The sequence below is a fragment of the Ceratotherium simum genome, chromosome 13, assembly GCF_057802395.1.
Source record: "Ceratotherium simum simum isolate JZ-2026a chromosome 13, ASM5780239v1, whole genome shotgun sequence".
NCBI lineage: Eukaryota > Metazoa > Chordata > Mammalia > Perissodactyla > Rhinocerotidae > Ceratotherium > Ceratotherium simum.
This window is the reverse complement of record NC_141912.1, coordinates 58,681,152-58,694,027: the sequence shown is the minus strand read 5'-3', so window position 1 is coordinate 58,694,027 and position 12,876 is coordinate 58,681,152. Positions and strand designations below refer to the sequence as shown.

The 12,876-nt window shown below is 38.2% G+C and overlaps 1 protein-coding gene across 1 annotated transcript in view; it reads left to right on the top strand.

Annotated features, from left to right (window-relative positions):
* The window catches only part of LOC147915739 (protein eyes shut homolog), a 54,799-nt gene extending 48,632 nt beyond the window's left edge, over positions 1–6,167 (top strand). Inside the window, exon 5 of the mRNA XM_087437834.1 lies at positions 4,978–6,167. Within this exon, the coding sequence (XP_087293960.1) occupies positions 4,978–6,167 (1,190 nt within the window). The remainder of the gene's footprint in view (positions 1–4,977) is intronic.
* The last annotated feature ends 6,709 nt before the right edge of the window (positions 6,168–12,876 follow it).

Genomic DNA, 12,876 nt, shown 5'->3' with positions numbered 1-12,876 from the left:
TAAGTGCACGTGCTCTGTTGTGGTGGTCCAGGGTTGGCCAGCTCGGATCCCGGGCACGCACCGATGCACCGCTTGTCGAGCCATGCTGTGGCAGCGTCCCATATAAAGTAGAGGAAGATGGGCACGGATGTTAGCTCAGGGCCAATCTTCCTCAGAAAAAAGAGGAGGACTGGCATCAGATGTTCGCTCAGAGCTGATCTTCCTCACCAAAAAAAAAAAAAAAAAGTAAACCTAGGATCTGCATTCCAAAATAAGTTTATAAAAATGATTTTTAACTATAAAAGTTGCATAATCATCATAAAACAATATGGAATAAAAGTATCCAAGTTGTATGCTCCAGTTTTAAAAATTGATTTTTAGATTTTTATTATTCTTTATTTCCATTTTCCTAATATCTTTCTCCAGAACTTTGACAAAGACATTTGCATGTATTTACATTTCTTCTGCAAAATATTTTTTAAATTTTACATTTAAGCTTTTCTTTCATCTTGTTCCTCAGAAAATGAAATTTTGGTATTGAGAAATAATTAAATCCATTTGTTTTTTTTCTCATAGTCAACAAAAATGGTGCACTGATTTTCACAATCTAATCTAAGTAGTTCTTTTAAAGCTGTCTCAATATGCTGCTAAATGATGAGAAGATCAAATAATTAGACCAAAGTGTTTCCATCTCAATGCACCAGTGAAATACCTTCAAAATAATTTCAAGGAGAAAAGACGATTATTTCAAAGAAAAAGGATAATATGAATGAGCTACAAAATATACCTTAGAAGAGATTTGTTCTCCTGAGATTTGATATTTGGTTTTAAATTCATGATTAATTTAAATCTCCCTGTGGAAATGCCAAATGGGAGAATCACGCACAAACAAAAAATTTCTACTTATAAATCAAGAGACATTAAAAGACAATCAGCTTCAGTTATATTGCTCATAAAAAACGCAAGGTTAACCTTTGAGTGATAAAGGCAGAACATCAAGAGATATTGAGGACTGTGACTGGCCAAAAATGTTGTACTATGGTTTTATAATCAGTACACTGGACACATATTTGTGTTTATGCATATAAAATAAAAGCTCACATAGATTAACACACATGGGAGGGCAAGAGCACATTCTCTTACATCTGTTATTAAATGACGTATTTCAGTTCAGGACAGGCAAGAGTTTCCTTTTTTCTGCCATTAGGCACTAGTTACAGAGAGAGCTGAAAATAGATTCATGTCATGATTGGCGCTGCAACTGACACTTATGTAAGGAAATCATGAAAATTTTAAAATATTAAAAATCTAAGCCTACATTCTCAGCCTTAGATTAACCTAAAGGTAATTATCAGATGAAAGGCATAAACTTATTTATTAGCAATCAAGTGGTGTAATGAAGTGGTGAAGTAGGTTTCATTTATTTAAGGTTGCATAAAATGCAGGTGACTGTCCTGTACTTTGTACCCTCACTAAGGGCTACTTCTGATAAAAACATTAACCACACCGTCCAGCTCATCCTCTGCTAAGAGGAGCTGTTAGTTAAAAATACCCAAACACTTAATACACAGTGTCAAAATTTAGATTTTCAGCAGCCAATTAGGTTTTCACACGTGGAAAACCAGATTCTCAATTAACAAGGTTTCTGTGTCTCCTGAGAGGTTAATAATTTGAATACTCTCAAATAGTGTAAAATTTAAAACAAAATAATTTGAAAATTATCCTAGTTGATTTTAGATCTCTGATTTTGGAAAGAGGTTTTAAAGAGATAAGTCCTTGGCTCCTGTTTATCTGTTTCTGCTAAATATTTAATACCTTAACATGAGGTTTTTGACACACAAAAACTATCAATATTACGTTAAGCACAAATTAATCACAGATAGCCTGAGTTCATCTCGATATAGTTATAATCCGCCCAGATGTGGACTTAAAAAGCCTAGTCATCCACGACGTCAAGTTAACACATATCCAAACAATCAAAGAGAAAATAAGTTAACGTTACCTTCGCTTTCCTTTTCTGGAGGAAAAAGTATATAAATCTTCCCCAATATGCCGCATCTGTAGTCTCTTCACAAATGTTCGGTCCTACAAGGTTTCTCTGGTCTATGATGCACCTCGGGACGGCAGGCGATGGGGTGGAGGCAATGGCAGCACAGAGGGAGGGCCCGAGGCATGGTTAAACAGGCATTCAACAGCCGAAGTGAATTCCTTTATGATCTTCATTCCATCTACGAGCTCAGTTTCTTGCAAGGACTGTCCACTAGTGGTGGGCTTTTAACATTTACTTAACCTAATGTCAATCTGTACTCCTGACCCATGACTACAGAACCATATTGCAGTCAACTAAAATAAAAGATCTGCATGAGAAAAAGTTGCTAATACCGCTATAAGAGCAATTTTAGCTTCCAGGGCCACAGAGGGAGACAACCCCTTTTTTGTCAATTCTTCCTAAGACAAGAGCATACCAGCAAAGCCATGTTAAAATAAGCCTTGCTTGGCAGAAGCTATTCTCCCTGATCTTTCTTCAGGGTGGCAACTTGACCAGTGCTGTTATAGATCACAGCTTCAGCTTTCCTAATCATTTTTTAGGAACTTTTTATTCCAATGTAGCTCTTCACTGTAAGATTGTTTACTACACGACACTCTACAAGTAGCACAAAAACTTCTTCCATAATCCTGGGAGAGAGAATTGGTTTGTGTCTACTTGCAGGCCACCAAGTATATTCAGAGTGCTATAAATTTTTAAAATTTAATATCAATTATGTTTCATTGTTCTAGCTTCTTGTGGTATAAAAAATTTAAATGATTCAATCTGTATTTAATTTTTTCTTATATAACCTAAAAGTTTGTAATGCTGCTTCTCTTTCCTTCAACTTAAAATGCTGTTCATGTTAGAAAATAAACCGAATTTTTTCCTTTTGTTGAGAAATTTTTAAAAACAATTCACCTATCATTAATTTTTGCTTTCAGCCTAAAATTAATATTTGAGAAATACTCTGAGTCATCTCACCCCACCTTCATATAAAGGTATTTCTTAATTCAACAATTATTTATTGAGCATCTAATTATGTGCCAGGCACTGTGCTAGGTGTTAGGGATAAACTATTGGGCCAAATCAGACACAGACCCTGTTCTCATGCAACTAATAAGCTAGTGGATGAGGCAGCAATTAATCAGATAATGACAGATGTAATGACAGAGAAGATTATATTCACTGGAAATTCTCTGTGAGGAAAATGATTAAAACTAGAGAACCATACTCTGCATGGGCTCATATACTTTTCTCAGGTGGAAATGATCCGTGTGGGACTGTGGAGTTGCTAGGTCTCCCAACCGCCCTCGAATGGTCTGGTGTGGACCACCAGGGGGAGCAGAATGAAAGGACACTGCAGGAGGGCGGGGAGGCAGCGTGGCACTGCGGAAGGAGGAAGAGGAAAGAGTAGCATGTGCCAAGAAACTTCCCTGGATAAGAAATGGAAAGAATTTTTCATTGGTTGTGAAACATTAGGGGGAAGGGAAAATGCTGTTTTGCGCAAGATTTCTGCATGGTTTGTTACGTAAACCACCGTGCTCCCGTCTTGAAGCAATCCTACACTGAAGGGCTGCGTTCTTCTCCCAGGCATGTAGAGCTGCATTTACTCTTCCTCTGAATGCCTCACTGCAGCTTCGCACACGTGCTGGATCAGATTTGTTCACACGTCACTATATAATTATAAAATGAGATAAATAGTGTGAAGGAGAGAAACCTGGTGCTATTAAGCACTAATAGAAAACAACCTGACCATCTCTGGGGAATCAAGGAAGACTTCTCTGAGGAAGTGGCATTTGATCTGAGACCTGAAAGATGGGTAGGAGTTACCTAGATGAGGTGGAATGGGGTGGAGTGTCCCCAAAAGAAAACAACATGCACAAAGGTGATGACACCCTGACAAGCTCAGTGTTGCTGGAGTAAAGAGAGAGGAAGAGGGGGGATGCGCTCCAGGTCAGGCAGGAGAGGGGCCGGGACCTGCAGAGTCTTACAGATGTGTTCAAGACTGTAGGTTCTTATCTCAACAACAGCGAATACCATTCAACGGTAGCATAATGATCAGACTTTCATTTAAAAAGACCACTTGCACTTCAGCGTAGATTAGAAAATTAATTAGAAAGGAAGGAGAGTGGGGAGGCTCTAGCAACAGATCAAGCCAGAGATGATAGTAACTAAGGTGGCAGGAGAGAAGTGGAATCAACATGTCCACAGGGAACCAAAATGCTAATAAATCTGTTTGATTACAGACCTATCTTGTGATAGATTGTGTGTGGCGCAAAGAAAGGACGGTATCAAAGGATCACACCTAAATTTTTGGTTTGAAAATCTGGATGAGCCACTTGACTTACTGAGTTGGGGAGACTGAAGAGGCCAGGTGTCCAGGAGGAAGTTCACAAACCGAGACATGAACTCTGGAGCTTGAGGTACCTTTAGAACACCCAAGCAGAGGTCTCAACTAGGGATTTGTGTACTTGTAGACAGACTCTGATGCCAAGGGCGGGGCTGAACCTTTGGCGAGCGTAGTCTACGAGAAAAGGTTCTCGTGGCACCACTATTAACTGTTCTTACTTCTCTTGCCTGCCGCCCCAGTTTCTGTCAAAAACACAATCAGTGGCTTGGAGTAAAACATCCAAGGTACTTATTTTTACACATTCATCCATAACTAAAATCATTAAGGAAAAACCTCACTTTAACTTGGTACCACAACACATTTATTCAGAGCCAAATATTTACAACTAGGGACAACTTATGTGGTCAACTCCTGAACAAAACAATGCAGGACATGTGTATGAATGTATACACATATATCTCCACTTGTAAATGGAAACGAAAGCCTCTAACAATTGTGATCAAGATTTGTTACTTTTTTTTCCAAAACCAAAACTTATTCAAGTGGCCAGAATGGGCAAGTGTTTTTAACGGAGTAACATTCTACCGTTACTAATTAAACTGGTTTTCTTTCTCAACAGGTGATTTTTTATGTCTCTCTTTAGTAAATGGTTCTGTTCAACTTCGCTACAACCTTGGCAACAGAACTATCATTCTAGAAACTCTCCAAAAAGTAACTATGAATGGAAGTACTTGGCACATGATCAAAGCAGGAAGAGTTGGTGCAGAAGGCTACCTGGATCTGGATGGGATAAATGTAACAGAAAAAGTCAACGCTGAAATGAGCTCCCTGGACACAAGTACGGACTTCTACATTGGAGGAGTGTCATCCTTAAATCTTGTAAATCCCATGGCAATAGCAAATGAACCTGTAGGCTTTCAAGGTTGTATCCGAGAAGTTATTGTAAATAATCAAGAATTACAGTTAACTGAATTAGGAGCAAAAGGTGGTTCAAATGTAGGTGACTGTGATGGGACAGCCTGTGGGTACAAGGTGTGCAGAAATAGGGGTAAATGTATAGTAAATGGCACAACTTTTTCTTGCAGATGTTCACCACATTGGGCTGGAAATACATGCGACCAGTCGTCGTACTGTTTGAATAACCTTTGTCTCCACCAATCTATATGTATACCGGACCAATCATTTTCTTACAGTTGTTTGTGTACTTTGGGTTGGGAGGGAAGGTATTGTGAAAACAAAACTTCATTTTCAACTGCAAAATTTATGGGTAATTCTTACATTAAATACATTGACCCAAATTACAGAATGAGAAACCTTCAGTTCACTGCAGTGTCCTTAAATTTCAGTACCACCAAAACAGAAGGCTTAATTATATGGATCGGAAAGGCTCAAAATGAAGAAAATGATTTTCTGGCAATTGGTCTCCAGAATCAGTCCTTGAAAATTGCAGTTAACTTAGGAGAAGGTATCTCTGTACCTATGATTTATAGCAATGGCACATTCTGTTGTAATAAATGGCACCATGTAATTATAATTCAAAATCAGACTCTTATTAAGGCCTACCTAGATGACAATCTAATTCTCTCTGAGGATACTGATCCACACAAAAAATTTGTTGCTCTGAACTATGATGGTATTAGTTATCTAGGGGGCTTTGAATATGGTCGAAAGGTCAACATTGTTACTCAAGAGATTTTCAAAAGAGATTTTGTTGGCAAAATTAAAGATGTATTTTTTCAGGATTCAAAAAAAATTGAGTTAATTAAATCAGAAGGATACAACGTTTATAATGGAGATGAACAAAATTAGGTTGTGCAAACTAATACCGGCAATTTTAACATACAAAATACATATGTAAATGTAGTTATTTCTTTGGCACATTGTCTACCGGAAATCAACTGTTTACTGTTACCTGAGATAGTCTAAATGCTAACACATCTTTTTTATAAGCTTATAAAATCTAGCTAAAGAAAAGATTCTGGTCGTTCCCTACATTCAATTTATCTGTAAATCTGTTAATTTCTAAATTCATACTCCATTAGTTCATTTAGCATTTATTTATCTATGAATTGTTTTTAAATAAAATTTAGGTGGGAATGAATTAGTGATACAAAGAAAAATAATAAAAAAGCAAAAGTTATTAACCAAAGGAAAAATAAAAATTATGTAAGAAAGGAAATATAGTCTATTACATGGCTCAGCTATGAACAGTTAACATGATTGCAATAAGATGAAATTTGAATATCGAATTAAACCAAAAATTATTGCATGGCTGTGGGAAGGCGGAAGGTGGGGGAGAGGAGAGTTGGCTGGTGAGAGTTAAATCCTTATCTTCCACAATAAGTTATCAATAGATATTACAGTTTTTGTAACAAACAAAATAGCATATACATGTCACTTACAAATCTGAAGGCAAATATCCTAAGAAATGTCTAAAAGAATTCAAAGTGGTTACTTCCAGGGAGAATAGTAGTGCAGACACAGTTGGGTTTTGTTTATAAACACTGTAGAATTACTTGACTTTTTAAACCATGTACTTATATAACTGATCAAACTTAAAAATGAAACTTCATTTAACTTTTCAAGTCTATAGGTCTCAAAATTGGGCATAAAACAGGGTCTGAATAATGCCACTAAAAATTATTGTCCTGCTAATATCTGCACCATTACAAGTATAACTTGAGGGAGAGCATGGTACCCAAACACCAGTTACCGACACAACTGTGAACAGCATTTTCACCCCCACCACTGCAGACTGGGGGAAAGCCATTACTATTGTTGTTACTTAGCATTTTCAGAGTTTGACATTTATGACAATTTTGCCACCAAGAAAGCAACTGACAACACAAGACTGACACAAAGCACTAATAAGCAGAATACGACTATGTGGACAAAAAAAAATCTTGGTAATAAGCAGCATGTAAAGTTTAAAAGGAAAAATATGTAACTATTAAATGGAGAAAAACTTTACAAGCAAGAGGACTGACGCACAGCTAACTTCTCAATGCGATTAATAAGCAAAATCTGCTTGTGCAGATTCCAGTCTATATAAAGAAATTAGGTAAGCAATTTATCATTTGAAAAACTTCAAAGATTTCTTCCTTTTTTTGCCTTGTTATTTTTGCCACTCCATTGCAATCAGAAAGCTACAGACATTCTTTGGAAGGCCCTAGAACCAAAGTTAAGAACTCTGGCACCATTCGATGGGACACAAATTGCCCCCAGATGTACTATTCCTATTAGCACAAGGAAAGTATGTGAGCAAAATATAATGTAAGGTAGAATTGCAAAATGTCTGTACACTGATTCAAAGGTTTTTTGGTTTTTAACAGAAACCATGCAAGACAACTCCATCCAATATTTGCTGAAAACTTTGACCTAAATTTGCTTTAGTCCATACCATTTCATTTAACTTTGGAGATATTGAGATGGTACGAAAAACTGCTCTAAAGAAATTCCTTTTGATAGCTGATAGTCAAATCTAACTTTTTTTTTTTTTTGTGAGGAAGATCGGCCCTGAGCTAACATCTGCCAATCCTCCTCTTTTGGCTGAGGAAGACTGGCCCTGGGCTAACATCCATGCCCATCCTCCTCCACTTTATATGGGACGCCGCCACAGCATGGCTTGAGAAGCGGTGCCTCCGTGTGCACCTGGGATTCGAACCGGCGAACCCTAGGCCACCACAGCGGAGCACTCGCACTTAACCACTTGCGCCACCGGGCCGGCCCCTAACTTTTAAAGATACACATTTTATGTATGAAGGCAAGAAAGCTGTTCAAGAGAAGGTTACAAAAGCTTCAAGGAAACTGAACCCCACCCCATCACAGTGGGCCACAGGTTCTCTCACAAGACAGTGGGCCTTCCCTCAAAGCAGCGCTTCCCTAAGTGTAGTCTGAAGATCCCTGGGGGCCCCAGATCTTCTCAGGGGATCCACAGAGCACTTCCCTTCCCAACAACAAACCCGTGTGAAGTCAGATTTTTTTCGTGTATTTCAATCAAAATGACATACTGCAAACACTGCAGAAGCAGATAAGAGAACCTAGCTGTCTTCAGTTAGACAGTGGAGATGCACAAAAACGAAAACGACACTCTTCTTACTCAAGTGATTTAGTTTGGAAGTTATTTCCATAACAAATAATTTTAAAATTTGTAACATTTTAATTTCTAATATGCTAAATAATGATAGATACAACACACAAAAACAAAAGCTCTTTAGGGCTCTCAATAATATTTAAGAGTGTGACAAGGTCCTGAAAACAAAAAGTTTGCGAATTGTTGCTTTAAAAAGCTGCTTCTCACAGCTGCAAGTCTACACTGCAGTTGTTGTCTACACTACACTGCAAGCTCTACGAAGTTGGAGGCTAATGGCAGTGCTCACCATGGAATTCCAAGAACCTGGCAAATGCCTGCACAACAGGCACAAAATACATGAAAACTGAAAACTGCTACCTAGAGATTCTCCTATAAGCCAACATAGTGAAAACATTTTTTTTTTTTTACCTGAAAATCCAAAATTTCTTGTGGTGAATTATCAACATTATTCACTTTTGCTATCCTAGTGATGGTGATGGTGATGTGCTTATCCAGCACAAATAAAAATAACCGATACAGAAAGACCTCGAAGATAATTTTACTATACATGTTAGGATGCTTCTGAAACGAACTGTTGAATGTAAGCATGAGAACTTTTTTTAAAGTAAGGTGGAATACCTAATCCAAGGGATGGCAATAAGACTTACCTTCTTAAAGATTCCTTCTAAACAGTAAGTTCCTACAAAACACCATCAGTTTGGGGGAAACAGTATTCTCTTAAAATAAGGAGTGTTTTTAAAAGACAGCTTGGGCAGATATATATATGTATATATCCATACACACAGAAAAAGCATACGTGTATATCCATACGTCACAGAAAAAGTAAAGGTATTTGGGGATATCGGGAGGTATATTGGACTCACCTTTTCCTTACCTATGCTGAGATTTCCCCCAATGACTTGTTTTCATAAGATGAAAAACAGTGCACTTGTGTTTTCAAGACCCTTCTAGCTATCGACCTAGTATTTGTTTTTCAACTCACCCATTCATGTACCCTCTTGCTCTATACATGAATTACTGAAATTCTTTATGACATAGGAATCAAAGAATCAAGAGTGGCGCCTTTTTAAAAGCAGTAACCAATTTTATTCGTGATTTGCTTTGCGAGACAAAAGTCAAATGCTTAGTATGGATATTGCCCTTTGTAGTCATTAGTAAGTGGTAACCTGCCACCGTTTTAGAGGGATCTGAGGAGATGGGAATAGTGCAACTGGTATATTCAAATGTTAAAATTAAGTAAACTATTTGCTTTAATAAGATCTGATTCATTAGCAAGCTCTCATAATCCATCCACTTGATTCATACTCTTCTCTAAAAATAGCTACTAGTAAAAACTAAGAGCTGATCATAAATTTACCAGTTAACATTTTTTTGTGTGTGAGGAAGATCAGCCCTGAGCTAACAGCCATGCTAATCCTCCTCTTTTGCTGAGGAAGACCAGCTCTGAGCTAACATTTATTGCCAATCCTCCTTCCCCCCCGCCGCCCCCCAAAGCCCCAGTAGATAGTTGTATGTCATAGCTGCACATCCTTCTAGTTGCTGTATGTGGGACGCGGCCTCAGCATGGGCGGAGAAGCGGGGCGTCGGTGCGCGCCCGGGATCCGAACCCGGGCAGCCAGTAGCAGAGCTCGCGCACTTAACTGCTAAGCCACGGGGCCGGCCCCTAACAAGTAGCTTTATGTTAACCCACACGCACATTAATATCCACGTGGTTTAACCTGTCACTCCATTTTCTTCTCTATTGTGATTATTTTGCTTCACATTTAAATGTATTTACTATGGCCTTAGATGTTTTATAACTCCAAAAACTTAAGATTTATTAGTTCACTCACAACTAAGCTACAACTAGCAAGAGCTGTAGCAAGTAGAATAACGGCCCCCCAAAGTTGTCCACATCCCAATCCCCGGAACCTGTCAATGTTAGGTTTCATGGCAAAGGGGAATTGAGGTCACAGATGGCATTTAGGTTGCTAATTAGTGGACCTTAAAACAGGAAGATTATCCTGGCTTATCTGGGTGGGCCCAATGTCATCACAAGGATCCTTAAAAGCAAAAGAGGGACTCAGAAGGGAGGGTCAGAAACAGCACCGTGAGAGACTCCGCCCCACCTTGTTGGCTTTGAAGATGGAGGAAGGGACCACGAGGCAAGGAAAGTGGGTGGCCTCAAGAGCTGGGGAAGGCAAGGAAATGGATTCCCCCCTAATGCCTCCAGAAAAGGAATCCATCCTTCTGACACCCTGATCTTAACCCATTGAGATCTGCATCAGACTTCTGATCTACAGAAGTGTGAGATGATAAATTTGTGTGCTTTTAAGCCACTGTTTGTAATAATTTGTCACAGTAACAATAGAAAACTAATAAAAGAGGACTAGAGAATTAGGATTTGAAATGAATACATACTTCACAAATCTGTACAGAGAACCCACAGGGTTTGGGTTGTCCTGCTGCCCATTCTGAGGAGTTGGGCTGCTCAGGAAAGGGTTTCAGACAGGCTGGTGGAATGGGGAGAGAAAGGGCTGTGCAAGAGATATGTAACCATCAGGCTTTTGTCCTCTCTTCTGTTCTCAACTGTCAGAGCACAACTGCCCGCATCGGGACTGTGGAGAAAAGTATAACTGAGCTAGAATTCCAGCTCTGACAACAGTAGTCTAACCTTGGGCAAGTTTTTCAACTTTTCTAAATACCAGTTTTCTCAGCCCTAAGTCTTCACCTTTCAGGCTGACCAAGGTTTACAAAAAGCACTCGACACGAAGTTCAACACACAGAGGGTTCCTGGGCTTTCTTACTGCCACGAAGATTACAAGGGGGGAACTTTACAGGTGCTGAGATCCCGGGTACATTTTACTTAGTAGAGGAATGTATAAACTATCTTAAGATGGTTCTAAATGTTAAAAAGCATCAAACTGTTTTTAAACAGCAAGTTTTCCTTAAAACAAGAGAAACTGAAAGATGAACTTCATATAACTCACTAGTTTGTGTGAAGCTGGTTGTAGGTGAGACTTAAGGACTGAGAAGGACTTTAGATCTACTGCTCATTGAAAATTTCTTTTTCCCTTTCTGTCCTCACAAGTTAGAACCTCAGTCAATAAGCCCATACCTGCTCTCCACAATATCTCAGTCAACCGGGGTTAGGAGACCTGGTTCCCACATTCAGTAGCCTTGCAATCCCAGGAGACGGTCATCACTAACAGGGGTCTATACAGGATGTATCAAGATCCAATGAAATACGAAGAAAGAATTTTGAAGTAAGCGTTACAATAGTAGGTGTAAGAAACCGTTGCCTCAGAGGTAATCAAAAACTGACAGAGGCTTTCTTCCATGGTTAACCCATTGTTCTTGTACCCTGCGAAAGAAATCTGGAGTCTGATGAACTCCCGACCAGAGAAGTCAGTAACAGCAGACTTACCACATATATATTTGAAATCAAAAGCTAAGTTGTTTTGATTTGAGGTGGGTTTTCTGGTAAAACTATGACAATCTCTTCATAATGGTGCAAAAGACGACTGACCTTAGGTTTTGTTTGTTTGCAGACTGATTTGTTTTCTAATAAGTTAATTTCCAAAAGAAAAGTAGACCAAAATTAAACTTTTATTTAAATACAAGTCCTCTGTTTCAGACTTTTACGATGATAAATTTCAGAGGATACGAATGATAAAAAAAGGGTTTCAACTTGTTGCAAATTAGACAAAATGTGCGGCTTTGAATTTCTGCTCCTTTTCTCTCCAGTGAGAATGGCAAGGCTGATTTAGTTTCAAAACCTATTTTTAACTCTAGTCTTTAGACTTTTTAGGAAAACAAATTTTATCTTAATTTTGTGAAGTCACATATTTTTCTTCATTAATATAGGTTAAGTAAAAATACTGGTTTTTCTCTCTTTTTGGTCTCAAGTGTTAGCATCATTTGGTAGGTATTGTTTTAAATTACAGCAATCAATACAGTACGTCGTTTAGGACAAATAAATTTAGATTGGGATTAACAATAGCCTCCATGTGCTTTCTATGTCAAGCAAAACTAGAAAATGAAATTGTAGATTTACCTTCAAAACAAATGAGGGTTAATTACACATTTTATAAAAAGATTCACAACTCATTTCTCTTAAATGAAAGTTCTGTGGTCTTACAATGATTAGTCAGCGTACCAAATTTTGATGGTGCATCAGTTTTCAGAAACACCTACAAAGTGGGTTATACCTGCACAGTTTTTCAGTGGTAGTTCTCAATTCTAGCCTCTTCCAGAACTACACAACTTATCTCAATAGCCTATAATCTAAGACAGAGAAATCATTTTTCTCTTCATCTAATGCCTGACAGAGATAGCCATGCCTGTATATTCTTGGCTGAGTAAGAGAAGAAAAATGTCTGACAGTAATTAAAGTTTTAAAGAAGAAATTCTTTTACTACTGAATTTCAAATCACACACACAAAA